Source organism: Anthonomus grandis, chromosome 2, assembly GCF_022605725.1.
Source record: "Anthonomus grandis grandis chromosome 2, icAntGran1.3, whole genome shotgun sequence".
NCBI lineage: Eukaryota > Metazoa > Arthropoda > Insecta > Coleoptera > Curculionidae > Anthonomus > Anthonomus grandis.
In genome coordinates this window covers 35393560-35419096 of record NC_065547.1, presented here as the reverse complement: position 1 = coordinate 35419096, position 25537 = coordinate 35393560, and the positions used below count along the sequence as shown (strand labels likewise).

Here is a 25537-nt window from a genome sequence, read left to right as displayed (position 1 = left end):
AGAATCCTAAATAAACTTAAGTATTCAATTTAAACTACAAAATACGAGCCAAACAGTATAAAAACTATAAATATAATTAATTACATTTGCATATAATTCATTACTATTTTCAGTTTATTTATCTGCCTCAATTAAAAATTAATAGCTGGATGGATGTTAACACCGCTTGATTTATTTTAAAGTAAATGAATTTCTTCCTGATAATTTATTACCAAAGTTTTATTATACATGTGAACAACTTATTTAAGAAAGTTCTATGACATTCTATTCATTAATTTATCTTGAATTTTGACCTTTTTAAACCAGCTCTTAAGGTCTACATGCCAACACTGCGTGTTAGTTACACAGGTACCTGTATGTACCATTACACCTGTATGTTGTACATACAGGCACGAGCTACCTTATAAACTAATAATAATATATTTCTAAGATTCCTTAAGAGGGTCGTACAGTATTGGAGTGGTATATGCCATTCGGAAGTTAACCATATATATTATTGTTGTAAATGAATTAATAATAGGCATGCTACTATTAAGGTAAAAAATTACTTAAAAAAATATATCAAAATACAAAACTTTTATTTTAGACAAAATATAAAAGAAAATACAATCACAGATATTTATATAATAACAGTTTAGACAAGTTTCTTCTTATATAATTTCAATACGGGCTTAACTTATTGTGATTAACTTATGTTTCCAAAACCATAGTACTCTGTTCCAAAAAAATGATTGTAACAGCCTGAAAGAGAAAGTGTTACGCCTGATTAAAAAATTAGAAACTTCAATCCTAGATTAATAGATTTTGTCCTTAACAAGGTCATTGGACAAAATCTACTAAATATTTTAGGTTATATAGCAGGTTATATAGGAATCAACTTTAATATGTGCTCATTTTAATTTGCAAAACTAAGACTCCCTTCATGAGCCAAATCGGATATCATATGTTTTTAGTAGTAAGTAGCAAACATTTTACTTATAGTTTAAACATACTTTTGCAATAAATTTCTCCACAACCTTCATAGACATTCTTAACGTCCAAGCATTTGTTACAGCAAGAACAAGTGAAACAACTGGTATGGTACGCCCCACATGATACCGAAATTTTTTCAGCGGCATACACCTAAAAGACGGACTTTAGATAGCTTTTAGTTTGAGAAATGAATATTTTATTTATTCTATTTGATAAAGTATTTTACCTTATATCCGCATCTATTGCAGCAGGCTGTACATTGGGCCTTAATTTGAGATATTTTACAGTCACATGGGTTTAAGTTGCCGCAAACACAATATTTAGGGGGTCTGCATGGGTTGCAAGGTGATTTTTTAGACTAAAAATTAAGCTGTATAAACTACTAGGAACTTAACCAAACTCTGAAGGAAATTAATTTCATATTAACGAATTTTTTTGTATTACTTTAAAACAGATCATGATGCAGTAATAATATAAGTAAATCACTTAAATTTATTTCTCTTTATTGAATTCAATTCTATAGGTTCAATAATACGTATATTTAGTCTATTATTGAACCTATTGATCAATTGGTTGCAGTTATTTTATTCATATTTTAAATATAAAATTCATTGGAATAAGGAAATCCAGGTTATTATTCCAGGTTAAAATAAAAACTGTAAATCTACAATCTTAGTTAATGTCTTTAATGTAGTACTTCGTAGGCATAATCAGACCTATAACAGAAAATTTTTCTCCCTAAATGATAAAACTTAAAAATAACACTTACCGGACGTTCAACACAAACATTCACAATATAAACATTTATTGACTAGCAAATAACTAACAGTTAATCAAATATAAATAACTTCAATCGACAGGGACATCCATAAATAAATAAAATACACGACTATAACTCGTATACTGACACAAATCATAGATTACTCACTTAAGGCTAGACGCTATGTTAAAATAACAAAAAATAGATTAGACAAAAATAGACATTCGTTATTATGCAAGACACGATACTACATGATAAAATTAATGGTCTACTATACCATATTGTTAAAAAAAAAATGAGAGCTATACCGCTATTGATCATTTACACAAATAAAATCAGGGCTTTTTAGGGCTTTGCTTATCTCAACACATTCTAAAATATAAAGTTTTTTGTCCATCACATACATGTAGTAACTTTATGCCATCTTCCGGTGGAAATAAATGTTTTTCGGCCAACAAATCATTGGCACATTTTGAAACAGTTATATTAGTATGAAGGATTTCAAAAAACTGATGTTTATGTTCTTTGATTCTCTGCGAAATTTTCGCGCCAGACTGACCCACGTAGACTGCTGTGCAGTCCAGGTAAGCACCGGAAGGTAACGAAAGGCATAATTTGCCTTTAATTTCAACTACGTAGATGATTAAGTATTTGTGGTTGCAACCACAAAAATGAGGTTTATTACAGGTCTACTGATGCTTTTAAGGCAAAAAATGGAACCCTAAATACTACCTACATTAAGGACATTAACTAATAATGTAGATTTAGAGTTTTTATTTTAACCTGACTAATTTTTTGAATTCTTTATTATTGCCATTTTCATTTTTAGAACTAGTCAGGAAAGCTTTAAATTGTATATTATAAACTTGGCATGCCGCCTACCAAGGCATTAGAATCCCTATTAAACTATTAGCGATATCAGAACAACAGACAATTTTACTAACCTCACAAGCGGTTGAAGGCTTACAACATCCCTCCATCCTCACTGGACAGCATTGCAAAGGAGGGCATTTAGGAGGCAGAACACAAACACGTTGTGGTGTACAACGTTTAGGTTGCTGACAACAACAATCTTGCAAGATTGGGCATACATTTTTTAGAGAACAGCATCTCGTTTGCTGCGAACATTTTTGTTTTTGACAACAACAAATTGAAGGTTCACAACAGACCTTTAAAGGACAGACATTATTTTGATATTGCTGACAACATTTTGGTGTTTTTTTGCAACAGCAGGGTTGAACTGGGTGAGAACAGGGTGGTGGGGAACAACTTGGTCTGCAGGGTAATTTTCTGGTAGGGCATACCGTTTCTTGGCAACACTGGCAAGTCTGACATGGAACGCTTGGGTCGCACGAAGACGAATAACTATTTGGAGCATTAATAATTCTTAGGAAAGTTTTTATTTTATATTATAAATTACTAAAAGCCAAAAAAATACCTTAGACAAGGCTCACAGGATCCGCAACAACAGCTTTTTAAGGTTTTAACGGCGACCTGATTACATTTGGGTTCACAACAACGGTCTGATTTTTGAACATTGCAAGCTGGACATGGTCGTGTTGTACAGCATGATACAGGGTTTCTGCAAATAATGAATTTATTAATGATTCCTAATTTAATTCGTAATTAGTGTTATAAACAAAAAATAAATAATCAAACTTCTTATAGCGCCTTCGGTGGAGTTATTAGACTTTGATTAAGTTTTAGGATTTGTAGAAAAAAATATTTTTATCAGTGGACACTGCTGGACTATAATGAAGATGTTATAGGAGCCAGGAGACTTTGCTTACATCTATTTGTAAAGTGATGGTTTATTAGTGAATCAGCCTAATAGTCAGCATTATCTCACTCTGTATAAAAGTCATTGAATACGTCAATCATTGTAAATGTCAACGTCAATTTATTGTAAGTTTAACAAAAAATGAACCTAGGAATATCCTTGACCTGACTAAGTTGATAACCGATCTATGTCAATAGTGTCTTCTTTTGAAAATAGAATAATTTTAAATATACGCATTTAAATACAAGACATAATAACTATAGTTATTTACATTTTATGTGTCCATTTATGTTTTCAAAAATTAGGTTTTAAAGCTGTATTGCCGTTTTAAGGTAGTATACTAAAAGTAGGAAGTTACTGCTAGTAATTTCACAAATCGGTTGTTTGCTCTTGTTCGTGATCCCTTATTTAATTTCAGTGCACGGTGACGCGTAGCTCAAATTTTAAAAAAATGAGGCGCCATTTTGCAGAAAATATACAATACCCTTTCAAAAGATGTACTTTATATATTATTATTACATTATTATATTATTTATTACAACTTTACTTCTTTTAGTTTAAAAATAAAGAAGGTTTAAATAAAATTAAAAATTCTGCGGCAACAAATTCCACCTGATGACATTGAACTAGTAACAGAACTATATCTTAGTCTTCTCTTTTTAGTTAGTGTTGATGCTTTTTATAATAAATATATTTCTTTGCTTTTATAAAGGAAGTGAAGAGTAACTTTGAAATAAAGAAATTGAAATAACAGTTACAGAGGGGTATATTACTTAATCTTAACTTCTCAACCTGCGTTTATTTTAATCCTAGAGAATATGACGAAAAACTATGGAACTGTACTTTTGAGTACAGAGATACCAGAATAGAATAGATAACAGAATAATTCACTGATAGTGAATTTGTATTGGAACAAGGCAGTGAAAGGTAACTTGACAAGCAATGAATAGTAAGCCAAAAGTAATTGAGGGTTCTAGGTTCTACTTATATGCACCAACCGGAACATTTTGTTGTTTCTGGGCAAGAAAGTACGGTTTCAAAATTGAATAAAATAATTTATGTGCCTAAACAAACTTCTAGGATATGGTATCAAACAATTAAAGATGTTTTATATCTAAATAGAGCTATAAACCAATTAATTATCTTTAAGAAATTAAATAAAAATAATTATGGGATAACCATAATAATTGCACTTCATGTTGATAATTTTTTCGAATTGCAGCGATATAGCAAAAAAATTAATGTGAGATGCGTAGGAGTTAGCTCTATTCTTTTAGTTATTCTTCTATGCTTTCAAGTTTTAGAAAAAATAAATCAAATAAACGGCAAATTACTTTTTACGCACTAATGCGCATTAATAGTAAGTTGTCCTTATACTATCCTTATGTTATTTTGTGGTAACTCCACATTTTTTAGGCATCTTTATTCACTGTGTAATATTAGTAAATTTTTTTCCATTAAACACTTTGGTAGATACTCACATACATATTATGACATTGTGTGAAAACAATAATTATATACAAAATTCGGTGCAAACAATTTAAGAGCGTATTGTTGGAGTTAAAATAGGATTTTTTTTTTCTCTATAAAAATGTATCCTAAAATGCATCCTCTCAGAGCTACAGCCCACGCAAATTGCTTGAAGAAAATAGATTATTTAGAACACTGACGTCAGTAATACGTCAAAACTTTTGGAAATTTGCAAGTCCTAATTGTTTTGGGTCCTCTTGACATTTTTCATCCCAAAAATGGTGTAAACCCAATTTTAGGAAAGGATTCAGGGGGGCTTACTCTTTGATGACCCATATCCTATGTTTCCAGTAAGAAATTTAAAAATGTAGAACACCATCTAATTAGCCATAGAAAAATCTAAAATTATCGTTTTTTGCATTTTTGGATAAAATTAACTTGATTTGACAAAAAATAAAACAGTCACAGCCTACTTAATTTTTTCTAATTTAATAAATTAATCGGGTTTAATAATGTTCCCTTTCGTTTATCAGCGATTTTCTCGAAAACACTTAGTTATACCGAAAAAATGCAAAAGACAAAAAATTTATATTGTTTCATGGATAATTAGATGGCGTTGGTAGATGTTTAAATTGCTTATAGGAAACAGAAGATACGAGCCATCAGAAGGGCTCCCCTGAATTTTCTCCTAAAATTGGGTTTACACCATTTTGGGGATGGAAAATAAAAAAGGCACCAAAAGAGCGAAGACATACAAATTTTCAGAAGAATTGATGCATAATTGTAGTAACGATTCCAAATAATCAATTTTCTTTAAGCAATTTGCGCGGGCCGTAGCTCTGAGTGGGTGCATTTAAGGATATATGTTTATAAGAAAAAAAAGTCTTATTTTAACTCCAACAATACGCTCTTAAAATATTTGCACCAAATTTTGTAACACTCTATATATATGCACGAACTATGCAATAAAATACCAATTCAACAACTGAATTGACTAAACTTATAACCCCTTAACTCATAAAACTTTGACATAATGGATAATTGCAATAAAGAGTAACTATTTTTAAGCTTACTTGCAAGCGTTGCTTTTCATATGTGATCGGCTGTAGTAGTTCGCTACTTCTCTTGGTATAGGAAAGTCAAAGCAATACTCATTTTTATAATTCTGCTGGATTGGTAAACAACTGCATGAGTAAGCGATCTTGCAGTTCTAAAAGAAGAAATAAAATGACCAGTTAAGAAAAATATTTATTAAAAGAAAATTATTTTTTTCAAACTATAATTTGCATATTGGGCCATATTAAGATTTATAAATATTAACATTTATAAAGTACTGAACATTCGGCTTAGATACTATGCGCTGATAAATACTTGTTCATACTATGAGCATAACGTGCGACGTGGCGCGTATCAAGCGAGGCAAGCGGAATCGCTGCATGTGGACAAAGCTGGAAACAGTGAACGAACTGACCCAGGAAGTTGACAAAATTGGACTGGTATCATAAACTTTCACTACTTAAAAACTATCCTAAGTTCAAAGGCAGTATCTAACTATCCTAAGTATTCGGAGCAAAAGGTAGGGACTGAAGAATACCTGGACAGTTCGAAAAATCGAAGGGAGTGCTAAGTGAAGCAGATGAACGGAGATAAAAACGCAAGAGGGCTCACTCAGACTTATCGACTTTATTATATACCGTCTAGATAAATCACAAAACGCGCGATTAGCTCTAAAAGGCTCAGAATGTGAATTACATTTAATAAGTATCAGTTATTTGGAATGGCAGTCCCCATCCTCAGAGATGGTAGATGTCAACTGATATCAAAATGATGTAGGTCTGATAAATATATTTTAGGAGCCAGTTCAGGTAGCACCATTAATTGTAAGAACTTTTTAGTTTTGCTGTTACGGCCACGAATAATTCAGAAAGCAATTTTTAGTGATCCTTCACTGCTAAAAAAAGAGTCCGATGTTGAATAATTTGTATATTGTCAAAGTTTCTGGATCCAGTGTCTGATAGCACGGTATTTTGGATAATTATCGATATAAAAATAACTACTAAATAATATAAATTGCTTATATCTTTTTAAAAAAAATAAATAGTTAAGGGCTTATCTTTCGTGCTTATTGCTTATGTAAATTAGGAACACACTCTTTGTATTCATTCAATCAAATTACAAAACTTCCACCTGGCTCGCGTTGACTGTTGTTTCATTGGTTCCAAAGTAAAATGTCTATTAAATTGTTCACAGTTTGCTGATTATTTATCCTTCGTCAAGTTTTGCAAAGTTTTGCAAAGTTTTAAATTTCTTACGAATCTTAAGTTTAAAGTAAGAAGCTTAATAAATACTTCTTGTTCTTTAAATACTCTTCAAATCTTTTTCTCAGTATAATGACATCACCCAGATAAACTAAGCATGATTCTCAAGACATTTTATATAACACAGTTTCCATAAGTCTTTCAAAGGTGACTGGAGCATTACGGAGAGTCCAGGGGTCATGACTGTAAACTGCCAAAGGCCCGTTCCAGTCGAGAATGCCAGCTTTTTCATGATATTCGAGCATTTTTACCTACTAGTATCTACTCTTCAGATCCAGCATTGAAATCCATTGCGGACCTGATAGCGTGTCGTCAATTTCTGGTTGGGGATAACTTACTTTCTTGGTAATATCATGTAGTTACCGATAATTCATAAAAAATCTTGTAGATCTCTCCTTGCTCTTTGCTAGTACAACATCAATTTGTCATCAATATATGGTAATGTCCATTTTAAAATATTAAAGTGGAGCATTCATAACATATAATATTAATATGAAGACATCCATAATTTCTGCAACTAATATTGACTGCAGGAATGTTGTTGAGCCGACGAAGACTTTAGTTTTGTGTAATCTAATAATTAGGGTATTTTTTGAACCGCTGACTCAAGAATTAAATTTGGTGGTGGTGAAATTGTGCAGTGAGCTTTCTTCAGGACATTGCAACCGATTTATTCTTAAGTAAGTCTTCTTTCAGGGTATTTATGAGGTATTCTTGTTTTCTGTCTCGTTCTGATACATCTTCTTTATAAATCTTCCTATCATGACGTTTCTCTTGCTCTTCCCTCTGTTTTTTGTCTCACTCTTTCAGATGTTTACGGTCGCGTTTCTCTTGTTCTTGTCTGTGCTTATGGTCCCGTCCCCTCCTTCTTCTCTCTGCTTCAAAAACCTCTTTAATAGAAGCTCCATACATTTTTCGGTCTCCATATTAATCTGACGTTTGGTTAAAGCTATCTACTTAATTGGAATTCTAGATGTCCTTTACTCCTGACACCAATTGCAACATCAGGACCACAATCCTTTCTGAAATAGACTTACGCCAGGATTACACTTTTATCGTAGGAATACACCCCTTTTATTGTTTTGACTTTCGTTTAATTTTTTTCCAAGGTAAACAACAAAACTGATTAAATAGTATTAAACGCGGTCCCTTTAAAGACATTTGGAGTAATTTGGAAATGCTTACGAGTTTCTTCATTATTTTTGCCGATAAAGACCAATCATTTCAAGAGAACATTCAACTCTCAACATTCAACACTCAAGGCAAGAAAGGACACGAAGTCTAGAAAATTTAATTTTCTGGTATAAGAATTTTTAATAAAATAATCTAAATTGGTGCTCGAAATATACCCCGACTGCCCTACTAAATGAGGCTCTTAAGTTAAATAAGCTACCAAAAATGAAATTAAACGTAAGTGGAACTATAATAGTAAGAATAGTAAGAAGAGGTAACTTTTCATTTCTTATCCGATCTAGACATTACAAATTGTGGGGAGTTTGAGTCCATTGAGAGAAAAGTACTGTACTATGAATCTGTTCAAAAGCAATGTGAAAAAGCGAATAAAAAAACAGCAAAATTGTTTATTACTTTCTCTTGACATATCAATAGTCTATGAAAGCACCAAAAAGACTTTGCTTAGGATTCTAAAGCTTAGCTAAAGTTTGACTGCCACCCAGGAGAAGATATTATGATCCACAAAGACGTTACGAGGACAACTATAAATTACAGCTATATTAAGTTCTGTTTACAAAGTCTTCAAATAGAACTGTATAGCTACGTGTAGTAAAAAAATTATAGCCATATAATCATTCATAAAAAGTTTGAAATATAGATCGGACTAATCTGATATTGGGAGAAGTTTGGAAAGAAACTGTATTACTAAGTACATACACCATTTGATTTAAATTTTGCCTCGTAAAATTCTAAGCATTATTGTAACAATATTAAACTATAAAATGCTTGTAAGCTTACCTTTTTTTCAGCGGGAAAGCAAAATTGTTTGCTTTTATAACAATCAATTTTCTTTGGACAGCAGTTTTCGCGTTTTCTCAGACACTGCACAAATGATTTGCTGATGGTACAACTTGGAGTAGAAAGCACTTTACAAGGTTTTATTACTGAAGGAGTGGAAATTACCTTAAAATGAAAATTAATTAAGCGGTACCCTGCTGAAGAATATGAAGTTAAGTTGAAAATTATACTACATATATTATATACTTTTTGATTAATAAACGTAAGAAAATAAAAGATAAAAAAAGAGAAAACGAAAATTGAGAAGGGCTCAATCCTGCTGGATTTTTTTTATAAAGATATATACAAAATTAGACCAAGAACCCCTATTCCGTTTTTTATAAATAAAAGAGATAACAAATTGAATATAGTTTTTGGATCATCTCCTTACAACAACAAATTACTAAAAATAATAGTCAATAGTGTTTCTGAGTTTCTTGGAACGAAATATTTCCTCACATTAAGCCTTGCGGTACCTTTTCGGTTACTAGGCCAGATTGATTTATTGGATTTTAAAAACAAAATATACATATAATATTTTGATTTAAATATCAAAACCGTATAAAATTAATAAACCATAGGCAGGAGATTTTTACTGTTTTCTTTGTGCATTATATGCCTTCAACTAAAATAGTTTACAGAATTGTTGAGCAATTTAAGACCCAAAGATTTGCCGACAATTTTTTGCTTAATAGAAATTATACGGTCTATAGAACATTTTAAAACAAAAATATTAAAAAAATCAAATTGCTTATTGAAGTTTTGCTGGGAGTCCCTTTTTTTACTGATTAGTTGAGATTTAGTCTACGGTCGCCGGATGGTCGTTAAAGGGCATGTATGTAGAAGACCACAGGAACGTTTTACAGAATGTACCGTTAGTTCTAGAGTAGGTTATCAAGGAGATTCACGTATGTACTGAAATTTTTCTTGAGGCATGAGACTTATCCCAAGAGTCCCTTAACTGATATACGTTATGAAATTCTGCAAGATCTGCAGTGATTCTGCTACGGAGTCGTATTCCTACTCTTTTAACTTTAAATAAATGACAATATGCTCTTTTGGTAGAATGGGATGTTTATTCATCAAGAAGACATTCGTCACCAGATTGTATGTAGGCAAGCCAAGAAGAATGCGAGCAATCATTTGGGTTCGTGGAGACAACATTGAATATTAAAAATACACCTCTGCAGTTTTTGTAACAAAAGAGTTTTTTTTTTCAAATAAATGGTTGCTTGTGTTAGTTATTAGGACAACACACCACACAATATTTGTTTTGTTAAAAATAGCTCATTCAAGTTTTTTTTTGTTTTAATATAATAGATTTAAGGTAAGTTTTCTAAACATACAAAAAAAAAATTGAAAATCATTGGGTCGTAAACAGCTCAATTATCAAATTACAGTACTAAACTGTTTCGTAAATGAAAATCGACAGTCAGGTTTATTCAACAATAAATTTTAAACATATCATTGTGATTTATTTTATTTAGAAATTTCTATTTAATTTATTTTATTTAGAAAGACAGCACCAGTGCATCAATTATTTCTCTCCTAAAGTGTTTTTTGTAGTCATTATTACATTAAGTATTTCGGATATTAAATACCTAAAGTACCCACCTCAAAAAGTTTTTCAATTACACAGGAGTAGCAGCACTGACAGAATAATTCACCTTGAAATATTTTTGCACATTCTTTTTCCAGCCGCTTGTCGCACTGATCTAAAAATAACTAATAATTTAAACAAACAAAAAGTTATAATAATTTAAAAGGTTAAATATTTGAGAACTTAACAAAAATTTTATAAGAGATTTAAAAAACTGAAATTTTGGAAAGACGTCAGATATTTGTCATGTGACGCATATAAAGGGTCGCTCACCTTTCCGCAAGGTGAGCGACCTCTTAAGAATTACCAACTGTAATATGCAGAAAAACACAATTGCTAGGATTTTAAGTAATTTTAGCCTATATGTTTTTTGTTTTTTTTAAATTTCACTTAGATTTAACCTATTATTGACGTAATTTTAATTACAGCTTTGTTAATGCGATTTGTCCGACCTTTTGATATTAAATGTTTAAAATGCATGCTTTGAATTTAGCTGAATTGAGAACAGTGAACGCAAAACGTGAAGTTATAGTAGCCCTTGGAAAAAAGATACTTTTGTAGTAAGAGTTTAATCATCCCAGTGGCCCCTTGTAATCACTTCATTTATATTTCTTTTTAACGTATTATACCTTCACTCAGTACAAAATTCAGCGACAGCTAACGAACTAAAAGCTATTCATTAATTAAGAAACAGTTTATTAATTGGTGGTGTTACAGGAAGTGCTTTATCAAATAACAATTATTCTATACTAGATTACTGCTTGAAGCTAACCTCTGAAAGCTGAGACTGTATAGCAACATCTACATTTACTTTCAGAAAGTGGTAATTCTAAGGAATTATTATATGAGGATTTATGATTATATGAGAATAAAATTGTAAAGTCAAAGCTCAAACAGAATTACAGACCTACACATCATCACATACAGTACTTACATCAAATACAACACTTATACTAAATAAAATAGTTAATTAAATATTAGGAAACTATTATATAAAACGTCCTATTATTATATTAGCTTACGTGAGATCGGATTAATGTAAGCAATTAATGCCTACAAATGAAAATAAATTAGCTCTTTTTGCATATACATCATATTACACATACGTTTTATCTCGAAGTCAAAAAACTCATCTACAATCTTAATTTAAAAAAAAATCTTTTAAATAAAATAACAGGAAAAAACTCAATACTAGTAAAATCAACAAATACTGTCATTTAGTTTTGGGCCGTAGATTAGGTAGGTATGAATAATAATTAATAATCACTACTATTCTCGGTTTTTCTCTTATCTTAATTATATTAAAGATTTAAACTGAGACCCCACCGTTTCACATAATTTAAAGGAAACCTTAAACCTGTATTTAATCTATTGAATAAGTCTATCCTGTGAAGAATGTTAATAAAAAAGTAGGTACATTTATTCCAGAAAGACTTACAATATTTATTATTTACATAATCTATTGCACCGTGGTTTTTTTATTATATAATTTATTAGAAAGACATAATTTAAAAGTATATTAAATTTTAAAAAGTTTTAATTTTTGAAGAAATATATATCATTATAAATTTATGCTAAATATTAAAACATGTATGAAAAATACAAACCTTAAATATCAAATACTAAATACTTACAACAAGTAAAACAACATTTGTGCCAAACCTTGTTTAATGAAATAAACTCGTCAGTTTTATAAACTCCATATCCACAGCGTGCACAGGACATTTTTGTTATTTTCTGTCGAATTGTTTACTACTAGAAATTTAGAAAAGAAACTGTAAATTTTGACAACAAGGATTGACAATATAATTTATGATTTGAAAGTCGTGTGCCCAAATACATACGATTAACGTTAAAAGAATATTCATCAAAATGGATAATCAAAAACAAGCATCCCTTTTACGTATTATTACAGATAGCATAAACAGATCTTTTTAGTTGTGTAACAAAGGCGATCTTATGACATTGAATCAGGAAATTAACAAAACCAAATCACAGTTAATTCTCAAAAATTTCTGCTAAAACAGTACCTGAATTTTGCATTGTATTTTATTCTCTATTTTGGAGGTGCCATCTAGTGGACTGATAAATATAAATCCCGAATAATAAAATTTTAAATACAAATAAATTTTAAGGCCGGACCTGTGCAACTTTTCACGCTTGAGGGGCTGGGACTGAGGTGAGACGTCTAACAAAATAGTACGTGGGCGTCTGTAGTCAAATTTTGAATGAATCAAATAAATACATTTAAAAAAAAATGTTAAAAACATTTATTTATTTAATGGAATGATTAAATATCGCTTAAAATATGACTTTGTGACTCCACATAAAAATTTGCGATTTAAACATGCATGCCATGTGACAATACAAGCAACACCGGCACACGGACTATTCGCGGCACATCAAAGATTCTAGTAGATCTCTGAACTGGATTTTAAATACGCTTGTTCACGAGACAAAGCAAATTACAGTTTTATAATTAAATTATAGTTTTCCATAATGAGAGCATTATTTCTTGATAAATCAAGGTGTTGGTTAAATTTATTAGTCAGCATGAATTTGGTTATTATTTGAATATTATCGTTATATAGCTGATTTTTTTAGTAAGTATGTCATTTTTTTAGCACAATAGTTATTTGTCTTAAAAGAATTCCATAGTTTAAAATTTTTATTAAATTAATTAAATAAAATAGAGCACCAATCTAATTACAGAACACTCTAAAAGTTTCAAGGCCGACAAAGTTTTAGAAAATACATCTAAAATATTTAAAAGAACTATTTTTCATAGAAGCAATATTATACATATACTGATAAATACCGGTAAATCGATCAAAATAAAATACTTTTCTCATTATCATAATGCATGCCATACCTATATACATACAAAAATATACACTGTAGACTCCACAAAACGTTAAGCATAAAACTCTCCAACGTTATAGTAGGCCTTTTCTGTCAGCTACTTTTTAAGTCTATGTCTAAGGCAGGTAATTGAATACCCTTATACCGTTGATTGATAATATGGGATATAATAATAATCCCTTATATTCAATCAACGCTTATACCTTCATAAAAAAATGATGAATGAAGAAAATGAAGAAATGAAAAATGAAAAATGAGAAGCGGACGCGAGAATGGTTAGTTGCAGATTGCTCCTCTGTCATGTCATGTCACATACCTGGGGTCTTCTGCCATATACTTATGACGATTCTTGAACATGATGCTATTAACTTCCAGTATATACACGCAGGTGAATATTTTCTCGAGCAAAGAGAGGGCGGCAGGAATCCCGAGGTTGTGCCTTGCAAATATACCTGATATACCTATACCGGGCTCTCTTTTGCTATGCAAGGAGAGACTGGATAAGATAATTGCTAGCATTTCCTCAAAAACAAATACCGTAGCGAATACGAGACTCGACAAGCGCAAAATGTATAGTACTACCCATCTCAGTACCAAGCTCTTTAGTTGCGACCCTAACGGCAAAGCAACCAGCTGATATTTTACTGGCAAGATCAAGTACATGATTAGTAAATTTAAGGTTGTTATTAAGGATGACACCAAGAAATTTGCTGCTGGAGTGTTCAGCAACTTGAGTACCGCCAATGGACATATCTCAAAGCTGACTCCTAAACGCCAGTATTTTGGTCTTATTGAAGTTCAATGACAGGCTATTGGAGTCAAACCAGTCCTGTATCTTCTGGAGGTCCATCATCAGGGTCGGATGCAACGACTCACTATTCGATCCATGCCAAAGAATTGTGGTGTCATCGACAAATAAGGTCATTTTTCCCTTAATGTCCAGATTTGTAAGATCATTGACATACAAAAGAAAAAGATTTGGATCCAAGACCGATCCCTGTGGTAACTTCCTGTTATCTCGTGATTTTCTGAGATCTCAGAGCCCACAAAAACTCGCTGATAACGACTCTCCAGATAAGAACGGAACCAAGAATGTGCTAGGCCTGTAAAACCATAGCAGCCAAGCTTCAGAAGCAGAATCCCATGGCTAACACAATCAAATGCCTTTGAAAGGTCAGAAAAGACTGCTGCGGAAACACCACCGCCATTCATTTAGGCATATAGATCATTTAGGAAATTGTATTCATATTGCGGCCCTCTTTGAAGCCATACTGAAAGTTACTAAGGAGGTTATTTGATTTGAGGTAAGACATCATGCGAAATTTTACGAAATTTTGGTATGGAAGGACCCTAATAAGACGTCGATACGAATTGAAGTACGAGTGAAATAGTGGGCAGTCTGTATGCTTTCTGGTGGTATGATTCAGATTTTTTTAAGTAATTTTAAGCCCTATTGTTACCCAAGACCTTTCCGACCTAGACTTTGACGTAAGCTTTACAATGAAAAAAGAAACATTAAATAGTTGCAACACTCTGGAAAATTAGAGATTAAGTCAGGCAATATACCTGGATTTTTCCAGTCAACAGAGGTGCCTAAATTATAGTCTGTATACTAATTGTACTAAAAGTCCTCATAATTTTTCTTACCAAATATTCGTCCAAAACTCGGCTTTGTTTTAATATTTATTATGGTATTTTTAACCCTACCTATAACAACCTCATGCTCTGATAAAGCATCATTGATAACAGTGCACTTTTTTATATATATATATATATATATATATTTATTATATATTGAGTTTGGAAGGTAAGAGTAGTCAATTGTGATGGACTAATATATTTAGTCACTCGAGTTGGTGAGTCCATATACATTTGCAAGTTAAACGAACTAAGCCTATTATGTATATTTTTTTTCTATTTAGTATTTTATATGGCAATTATTCCAACATCAAAATATGCCTTTTTTCCAAATTTCACAAGATAATCTAGATTACACTCAAGTGCAAGATAAAGTTTTTCTTATCATATTAACGATCCTGTATCTCGAAAGTTAGGTTTACAACATTATGCTTTAAGGAATCCAATTTTTTCTTCAATATTAAAGAATCACACTGTATATTACCTACTACGTCCCTCTAACCTTAGAGATGAACTGGAGCTGTTGCCATCTAGTGCAAATCACATAAACTTCAACCGTTTGTCTATGGGGGTTCCGCGTTGACAGTTTGTGACAGCTAGATTTTGTCATAACCAAAAATATTTATAGATAAAAGTGGATAAATAGTGTTATAAATAAATAGTTTTAGTTTTATTTTTTGTTGATCGCGTTTTTTGGCTACAAATCATTTTTATTAAAAATAAATAAGTAAGTATTTTTAATAAAATATTGGACATTTATGATTTTTATATAGTGTAGGCGTTTTAGTCTTATAAAACAACTGAGAAATATTTACTTAATTTTCCTAAAAATAATGACCCCTATACGACTAAATAATAGAATTTGTTTATAATCTGAGATCTAATGGTATAATATTAGCATTTATTATTTTATTTATGCATCTTAATAAGGTAAGAAAGTAACTAAAGAGGTTTTATACCATTTTTATACTCATCTGCAATGTTCACACATTTTTAAAAATTAAATTATAAAACCTGTGCATGAAATCTTTTTTTGCATTGTTTTTTTTCTTATTTCCTATCTATTTTGTGTGGGCTTGGTAAGAGTATTTCCTATTTAAATAGGCCTTATTAGTGATGAGTCATCTGACCTTAAAAATTTAATGAATGAGATAATTTGCATTCTAATGTAACTAAATCTTAAAAAAAAATGTATTTTTGACTCAGTATTAAATTATTAATGATTTAGAATTAGCAATTCTGTTCTATTATATTATTTTCTGCTTCAGTTTAAATGCATAAGTTCTAATATCCTACTGCAATTATTTGGGTATTAAAAAGATTACTCGTGAAATCATTTTTTTTTTTTGTTTTTAATTGCTGTAAGATGAACCATTATCTCGGCTTTTAAAGACCTGACGATGCTGTAGTAATGAGTGAAACATGTGCAGCCATGTATTAAGTTTTGTGAGACCATGACTGTTTTCCTTTATTTTTGTCAATTTTGATGAGATTTTTGTATTACCTTTATTTGTTGTTTAATGAATAGTTCATGAACTATTGTCTGCTTTATAAAAAACAAGAGGGCCAATAATTATTAGTGAGAGTCATTAAAGTTCATGTCCAAATCCTCAACTGTTCCAATTCTAGCAAGTTTTTTGGAATTTATTTCATACTGAGGGCTTATTCACACCAATCGTTTAGAATGTTTAGTTTGTTTTGTAATTGAAGGTAGTCTAATTCTATACATATTTACCAGTATAAATTAAGATCATCAGCAAAAATTAGCTTGAGGTTTTTTAAACATTCTGCAAGGTCATTTATAAACATTAAAAAGAGCAAGGATTTCAAGTTTGGACCTTGCAGGACTCCTGACAAAATCGGATGGTCAACCCTCGACTTCAAAAAATTGACATTTCTCTAATAAATAAGATTTCATAAGTTTAAGCACTCCTTCAGAGAATGATAAATGTTCTAATTTTCATAAAAATATATACAAATTGATCTGATCAAATGTCTTCTGAAAATCAGTATGATGTATCCTCTAGTACTACAACCCTATTTGACCCCAATCTAGGATTAAACCTGTGATGGTCCATAAGTGATTTTTCTTATGTGTCAAGTTATAAATACAAATTTCAAAAAGTTTTCAAAAATTTCAATTACTATAATTATGTAAGCAGTTTCTATCATGAGCAGTTTTCCAATGGTTCAGGAGGCTGCAAAGAGAGTTAAATATATAGCAAAGAGGTGTATAAATGGCTTCTATGCAATCCTTAACAACAAACCTGGGTACCTATTTGACCAATGCCGGATATTTATTTTTCAGTTTGTTATGAAATAATCAAAATCAAATTAAGCTTTATTGTTATGAACAAATATTTGTTGTTAACAAAGCAAATTATTAAGAAAAATGAAAGATTTAGATGCATTATTGATCTCATTTTTAGTTTTGTGTTGCGCAGAAAAGGTCATGAAAACTATCTACCGTCAATATTGATAAAGTAATCTCAATAACATCACAAATCAAATTAGAATAAATTTAATTTAAGGTATAACCATTTATATTCTTAATTTGCATAGACTTATAACCAAGGACTTGGTTATAAGTCTATGTTAATTTTATTTAATCACATCAACCTAGCATGTAGAAAAGTTGCAATTTGCATTTAAAGTCCATTGCATTAATTTTCATGTTCGGTGCATTAAAGTCATGAAAAATTAATAAATTCATATTTGGGATAACATCTTGTAAACCTTTAATGAAGTGTTCATAGTAATGCACTGTTCTTGGGGAGAGTATATATAACACATTATATATAACATTATTAAAATAATAAGTTGAGAAGCTAATTTTACTATTTATGAGCTGAACTAGGGAAAAATGACAAAAATGAGGTTTATACTCATTTCATATGGGTAGGTATTATTTTTAACAATATGGAGATACCACAAAAACCTTATTTGGACTTCATGTATGCAGTTGTTTCATCTCCCATTTTTTTTGCTCCATATGCTTTGAGATGGAGATAGTTTATTTAAAAAAATTATTAATAATTTTAATACTCTGTCATATACATTGTTTCTCTTGTCTTTTACACCATGGAGAGGTGTAATTCATGGATATGAATATAATATAAGGTAATTCTATCTCTGCCATCGACTTGGATTTTCATAGGTTGTAGTGATAATGTAATACTATTCTGCAACTCATTTGGACTTATTCTACTACATATTTCATGTTTCTGAGTACCCACCTGCTCAGCACCACCAGAATCTTCTGTCAGATTTTTCTAAGATTCCTTTAAGCAGTACTTTAACTTTACCTTTCAATTGCTTAAATTCAACTTAACTCAATTAGGTTTATTGAACTTTTGGAATGACTTCTCTAGAATTAAATTTTTGACTACTAATAGTTTTGGATTACTTAAACTTAGTTATTAAAACTTTTACTAAGAGTAATATGATCCATTGGTTCTTATCCAAACAATGTAGTCATTGTTTTTAGATAATGAAACTAAAATTAAGGTCATAAATTATTACAATAACTGACTAAACTGCATTTATAGAATATTATTTTATGGATTTTTTTTAAATATATAAATTATTTAACACAATATAAATAAACTTTTCTAAATAACATTTTCTTTTTATTTTTAGCGCCGATATTAAAATAGTTGCTGAGAAGACAAAGATTATTATGGCTCAAAGCCAAAAAGCTCCAGGACATGTCTCTCCACTTAATATTTTTGAGAAAACATAATCAAGCAGAACGTCTTTATTAAGAAAATGTAACAATTATTGTCAAGAATGATAACATATAAGACTGGCATTTATTACTCCAAAAAAATTTAAACCCCAAAACATAAACAAATCGTTTCAAAAAGTGACTTATAGGGATAAAGAGTTTTAATTTTTCAAATCGCTACAACGATGGCTGAAGACCGGAAAAAATTTTATTGTCGTGAATGGGCCTTTCAGAAACTTCTACATTGTTTAGACCAAAGACCTGTCTCCAAAACTTGTGGAGCTTTGTTGCTTGGAAGTTCAGGGTGTGGAAAAACCACGTTTTGTTCAGAGTTATGCTGGCCCTCTCAGGGACCTCCTGGCAGACAGCAGAGGGCTTTAAACAGAAGACTTCTATGCTATCACTTTTTACAAGGTCATAACGAGAAAAGTCTATCTTTAAGTGAATTTGTTAGGTCTCTGGTAACCCAAATACTGAATCACTCAACTGAAAGTCATAAAGAGAGAAGCATGCGACGAAAACTATCACAGCAAAAGGACAAGACGGAATGCATAAGCCCTAGCCAAAACGCTTCTGAGGAAAAAGCGCAGGAGAGTCTTTACAGTAATATTTATGCAGGAAACTTACTGTCGCCTAATTCAGAGGCTAAACGAATACCAGATCCACCTCCGGTATCCAATGTTGTTCCTCCCAACCCTCGAACTGTTATTGCTGATGCCTATTTAGAAAAGTTAAAGGCAGATCCCGAAATTCAAATAGCTCTTAGAGCAAAAAATATTGAAACTAACCCAGATGACTGTCTCAAGCGGGCTTTACTTTTTCCTTTGTTGGAAATAGATCCACCCAAAACTTCACTTTTTATTTTAATAGACTCTATAGATGAACACTCTTTTATCTATTCAAATTCAACATTAACTAGGTCAAAGCCACGAGAAAGAAGTTCTCAATCACGCACCATAGCCGAGCTGCTTGCTAATCATCATCATCTTTTTCCCCAGTGGCTCCTGTTGGTTTGCACAGCGAAAAAACAGTCAAAGAGTATTGCTAAAATGTTTACTGGTTTTAGAAAGCTAAGTCTTGATGACTTGAGAAAAACACAAGTAGTCAGGGATGTACAACAATATATATTAGCTCGATTAGATCAAGAAAACAGTTTAAGGCAGCATATAAGTAGAGACACTGCGGAAATGCTTAATCAGTTACATATCAAGAGCAATGGCTGCTTTTTGTACTTAGAGAAAGTATTGGATGGAGTTGCCGAAAATTTTATAGTGTTAAGAGAAGTACGTGAAATTCCTGGGACACTTAATGGACTCTATCTATGGCTTTGCCAGCGCTTGTTTAATAGGAAACAATTTGCTAGAGTACAGCCGCTTTTGAATGTTATATTAGCTGCCAAGTGCGCTCTTAATGAGGCCCTCCTTTTTGATGTAGTAAAAATGAATAACTCAAAAATGACAGCTGAAGATTTCAGAAAGCGATTTAACCTTTTGAAAAAGGTTATAGTGATTTCTCGAAATGGGACAATAAGGTTATTTCACCACTCGTTTGCGGAATGGCTATTAGATATTAAACATTGTACCCAGAAGTACTTGTGTAATATTTTTCACGGCCACTGTATTCTTGCGATGTATTATACATTACACGCAAAAGCGTTGAATAATCAGGAAATATATGACTATGTATTCCATCTTACCAGAATGGAACAATTTTTAAGTGAAAAGCCCAATCAAAAATGTCCAACATTAATGTATAAACTAACTCAGGAGAAGTCCCAAAATTTGGAAGAGAATTCCTTAGACAAGACATCCACTGAGATTTATTCAGATTTGAGGGCATTACAAGTACGTTTAACAACTGAACTCTGTATGTTCATTTTAATATTTTGAAATTTTAGGAATTGACAAAAACTTACGAAAAAGAACTGGAATTGAATCATATGGAAGCTTTAGAAAGTAGTTTTGCCGACACAGACACTAGTCAAAATAATCTAGATGCTAATTTTGAAGAGAAATTAGAAGCAAAGTTTGAGAATATACATTTAAAGAGTCCGGTTTCCGATAAGCACCCAATTTATGCTGAAGTTAATAAATTAAATAAAACTTGTAATCAGGTAAGTAAAAAGTCGTTGGTTTTAGTTGAGTTATAATCAAGTTGTAGTAAAATTATTCTTAAAGTATACATACAATAAATATTATTTTAGATTTCCAAAAATATTGAGGTTTCCACCAACCCAATAATGATTACAAGCTGTGAAAATAACTTGTTGGTCAATGATTACACTAATACAGCTTCCTCCTCTGGGCACAATTTATTAACAGTGTTTGATGGTAAGTTTATGTTTAAGTAAGAATTGGTATTGTCAAATATAATATTACTAGAGTCTTATGAAGTACTAGTACGTAACATATCTTAATTCTTAATGAAGATTTACAAAAATAACTATGCATATGCATTCTTTGAATCTTTTTGTATGCCAAAGCACAGTAAGTCTTTAACAAACTATGACCAAAGGAGGAGAAGGTAAACTCAAAGTCAAAGTCTCACAAATCAAGCGTCTATTAAAAGGTTACGCGTTTCGCCGCATTAGGGCATCATCAGACCTAAATAAAATTATCAAAATTAAATAATAAGGAACAGAACGCTAATTAATAAATAAAAATATAAAATATAATATGTCTAAACCATCGTGTATCGTTATTGACTAAAATATGAACTTTAAAACGCCAAATAGCACATCCAGTATACAGGGTGTCTCACGACGAATAGACGCGATCGATATCTCGGAAACTAGTTTTTCAAAAATTTTGAAAATTTGGTAACATGGCACAGTCGATGGGGGCTACACAACTAAAATATTTTGACAGTTGTGACACTTCCGGTTATACCGGAAGTAGGTGTCAACTTCGTTATTTTAAATGGAACACCCTGTATATTTTTACATTTTTGGCTTTTACGTGAAATTCTAGGCATATTTTGTGTATAATGTCCTATACCTAAGTGTAACCGTTTTTGATATATTTTTAATTTCATGTGAAAAACTATGTTTATAAGCCCTAACATAATTACCGATTACTCCCTTTTAGTAGCCTTTATTTATTGGTTAGTTTTGGTTTTATTTTAGAGGAAGGACCACTTTAAAAGACTATTTTAATATTTGGCTAAAAAAAAGATACAGGCTGGTCAAAAACTAGCATTAAAAATTAAAATGAAAAAATCATTAAAAGTCAATTTTTTTAAATGGAAACCCCCTATTTTTATAATTTTTTCATAAAGATAATTAGAAATAAGGATAACTTTGTATAAGGTTATCTAGTCCAAAAAATAATAGTTTCCGAAATATTGGCAGTTTAAATTTGGCCTAATATTAAAAGCCGTATTGCCGTACTGCCGCTTCTAGCGGTTACTATGACAACCGTCATGATCAACTAATCAACAATCCTTGAGCCGTGTTACTATACGGCTTTTAATATTAGGCCAAATTTAAACTGCCAATATTTCGGAAACTATTAATTTTTGGACTAGATAACCTTATACAAAGTTATCCTTATTTTTAATTATCTTTATGAAAAAATTATAAAAATAGGGGGTTTCCATTTAAAAAAAATTACTTTTAATGATTTTTTCATTTTAATTTTTAATGCTAGTTTTTGAGCCCTCTGTATCTTTTTTTTAGCCAAATATTAAAATAGTCTTTTAAAGTGGTCCTTCCTCTAAAATAAAACCAAAACTAAGTAATAAATAAAGGCTACTAAAAGGGAGTAGAATTATGTTAGGGCTTATAAACATAGTTTTTCACATGAAATTAAAAATATGTCAAAAACGGTTACACTTAGGTATAGGACATTATACACAAAATATACTTAGAATTTCACGTAAAAGCCAAAAATGTAAAAATATACAGGGTGTTCCATTTAAAATAACGAAGTTGACACCTACTTCCGGTATAACCGGAAACGTCACAACTGTCAAAATATTTTAGTTGTGTAGCCCCCATTGACTGTGCCATGTTGCCAAATTTTCAAAATTTTTGAAAAATTAGTTTCCGAGATATCGATCGCGTCTATTCGTCGTGAGACACCCTGTATTTTATACATATTATCTTATAGAGGATCAAAACGAATACAATTATGAAAGGACAAAAAAATATAAAAAAGATTTTTCAAAAAATTTAATTTAATTTTTAGGGTTCGAACCAGAGACCATTGAATTGGATTGGATCATTGGATGACAAGGTATATGCTTCGGACTTCGGATCCAATGGTCTCTAGTTCGATCCCTGAAAATTAAATTAAATTTTTTCAAAAATCTTTTTTATATTTTTTTGTCCTTTCATAATTGTATTTGTTTTGATTCTCTATAATATAATATGTATAAAATGTACTGGATGTGATATTTGGCGATTTTAAAGTTCATATTTTAGTCAATAACGATACACGATGGTTTAGACATTTTATATTTTATATTTTTATTTATGTCAGTGTGTAGTTTCTGTATTTAGATAGGTATGTCTTTTCTGTTAATTAGCGTTCTGTACCTTATTATTTAACTTTGATCATTTTATTTAGGTCTGATGATGCCCTATAGCGGCGAAACCCGTAACCTTTTAATAGACGCTTGATTTGTGAGATTTTGACTTTGAGTTTACTTTCTCCCCCTTTGGTCATATATTTAAGTCTCTTTGAGAATAATGGATGATTATTTTGAATTCAACAAACTATGTTGAAATTTTAAATCTAAATGGGACTACACAGTCTCAAAAATGTTTTTTAATTAAAGTCGGTTACACATGTTTTGCTCCTAAGAGCATCATCAGACCTAAAAACAAAGAAATGAGTTACAATAAAAAACCATAATGTTAGTAAAAAATGGCACCTTAAAAATCTTAGGGCTACAAATGCTACAACATGGTTCCAGTTTTAATTTTTGGGTCTGATGATGCTCTTGGGAGCAAAATACGTGTAACCGACTTTTTGAATAAAAAAAAGATGGAGACCGACACTTTGTGTAGGCCCTCTTTAGATTTTAGAATCCAAGTCTCTTTGAGAAAATGGACGACTTTATTCACAATTTGGAATGTTAAATGTTCCAGAAAATGTTGAAAAGATTTACTTGTTTTTAGACTCTGCATGTCAAGGTAATTTAATAATAGAATCTTGCTTGGAGCATTGGTATTCGCTGAAATAATTACGTAATATCAACTTTGGGTATAATTCAATCAGCTGGCACTAGCATTGGTATCTCTAATTATTGTACAATAAAACCAGTTAATTTACGAACACCAATCTTTGACATTAACGTTCCTTTATTAAAGAAAATTTCCTTTAATGTGCAAGTTTCAATTTTAATATTCGAAGTTGGAATAATTCAAACCTAAAATTAGTAGACAAACTTGAACAAACAATGATTTTAAAATTCTTGCTCCAGGGAATATGCTTCCTAAAGCTGATATATTTTCCATTGATATGTTCAGCAGAAGTAAAGGATTATACCAAATCCCAGTTTGCAGAAACTAATTGGGTTGTTTTATTGTTTCGCTTCCTTTTTCCCTACTCTAAGTCTAATTTAGATGACGCATACTCTGTGACTCCAATTTTATTCTTTGAAAATCCTCTTTTGAAAAACGCTAAAATCTATATACAATATGCCGATTTCATACAGCAAATTCATATGACTATCGTGAAATGAGCAAAAATTGGTCTTTGTAAATCATCTTACAATCATTATGTTCTCAAGCCAGAAAATTCAACCACAAAACTTTGTGGCTTCTTTCAATACTGCTGCAAGGGAATATAAAAGTCTGCGTTTAAACAAAGTCATACTGGCGTGGTGAGATTTGCAAAAAAATCCACGAAAAACTCCTTTTATATCTTATATTAGACAGTCATAATATTTTGTGATATCCAGACATGAACCTATTTCTATTACTGGAAACAAGAATTATCGTTCATATTAGCTGATTCTTTACTAAATTTCTATTTCATGAATATAGAATTTGCTTCTCTAAATCCTGAATTTTAAACAGCTATACTCTTTACAAATAAGCAACCGTTTTATTTCACACAGCGCGGAAACAACCACCCGGGATGATACTACTGAATTACTCCATACTGCAACAAATATGATATTACGGTTGCATATTTGTAAATAGTATAGTCAAACATTTTTATTTTATCTTAATTACGTTGTAATTTTAAAACATTGTTAATTTGGTTATACTTAGAGGTCTTATTTCCGCTACGTGTTTACGAAATTGTTTAACACAAGTACAACATAACAATCCAAAACATGGTGTTGTCTTTTCTGTAGCTTGCAGAAGAACAACTGTTGTGTCTTAACACATTGACTTTTAAAAATAGGCTCTTTTTATAAACTGGTTTTATATTAGTGCACTTTTTAA

General features: G+C 31.1%; 2 protein-coding genes across 5 annotated transcripts in view; one reads left to right on the top strand and one right to left on the bottom strand.

Annotated features, from left to right (window-relative positions):
• Positions 1–604: 604 nt before the first annotated feature.
• Positions 605–12705, bottom strand: LOC126750661 (keratin-associated protein 10-1-like). 4 transcript variants are annotated; one of them, XM_050460339.1, is made up of 10 exons: positions 12545–12705; positions 10925–11025; positions 9272–9436; positions 6056–6192; positions 3171–3314; positions 2902–3118; positions 2677–2850; positions 1199–1330; positions 993–1122; positions 605–741 (listed from the first exon to the last, which is right to left on the bottom strand). In XM_050460339.1, exons 1-10 carry the CDS (start codon positions 12633–12635, stop codon positions 686–688), a joined length of 1347 nt encoding a protein of 448 aa, XP_050316296.1. In that variant the 5' UTR covers positions 12636–12705; the 3' UTR covers positions 605–685. The 4 variants fall into 4 exon arrangements, 3 of the variants coding, with proteins under 3 accessions (XP_050316296.1, XP_050316294.1, XP_050316295.1); XR_007665781.1 differs by having other exon boundaries at positions 993–1134; positions 2677–3118; XM_050460337.1 differs by having other exon boundaries at positions 2677–3118.
• Positions 12706–15997: 3292 nt separating this feature from the next.
• Positions 15998–25537, top strand: part of LOC126748821 (ankyrin repeat domain-containing protein 50) — a 68950-nt gene continuing 59410 nt past the window's right edge. The window contains exons 1-4 of the mRNA XM_050458307.1: positions 15998–16137; positions 19050–20981; positions 21035–21250; positions 21341–21467. Of these exons, the coding sequence (XP_050314264.1) occupies positions 19323–20981; positions 21035–21250; positions 21341–21467 (2002 nt within the window). The 5' untranslated portion in view covers positions 15998–16137; positions 19050–19322. The remainder of the gene's footprint in view (positions 16138–19049; positions 20982–21034; positions 21251–21340; positions 21468–25537) is intronic.

Coding starts and splice junctions, on each gene's coding strand:
- LOC126750661 (XM_050460337.1), bottom strand. CDS start 12,635: ATGTCCTGTGCACGCTGTGGATATGGAGTTTATAAAACTGACGAGTTT. Junction 11,026..12,544: donor CAAATGTTGTTTTACTTGTT/GTAAGTATTTAG, acceptor AGTTATTTTTAG/ATCAGTGCGACAAGCGGCTG. Junction 3,315..6,055: donor ATGAAAAGCAACGCTTGCAA/GTAAGCTTAAAA, acceptor CATTATTTGCAG/AAACCCTGTATCATGCTGTA.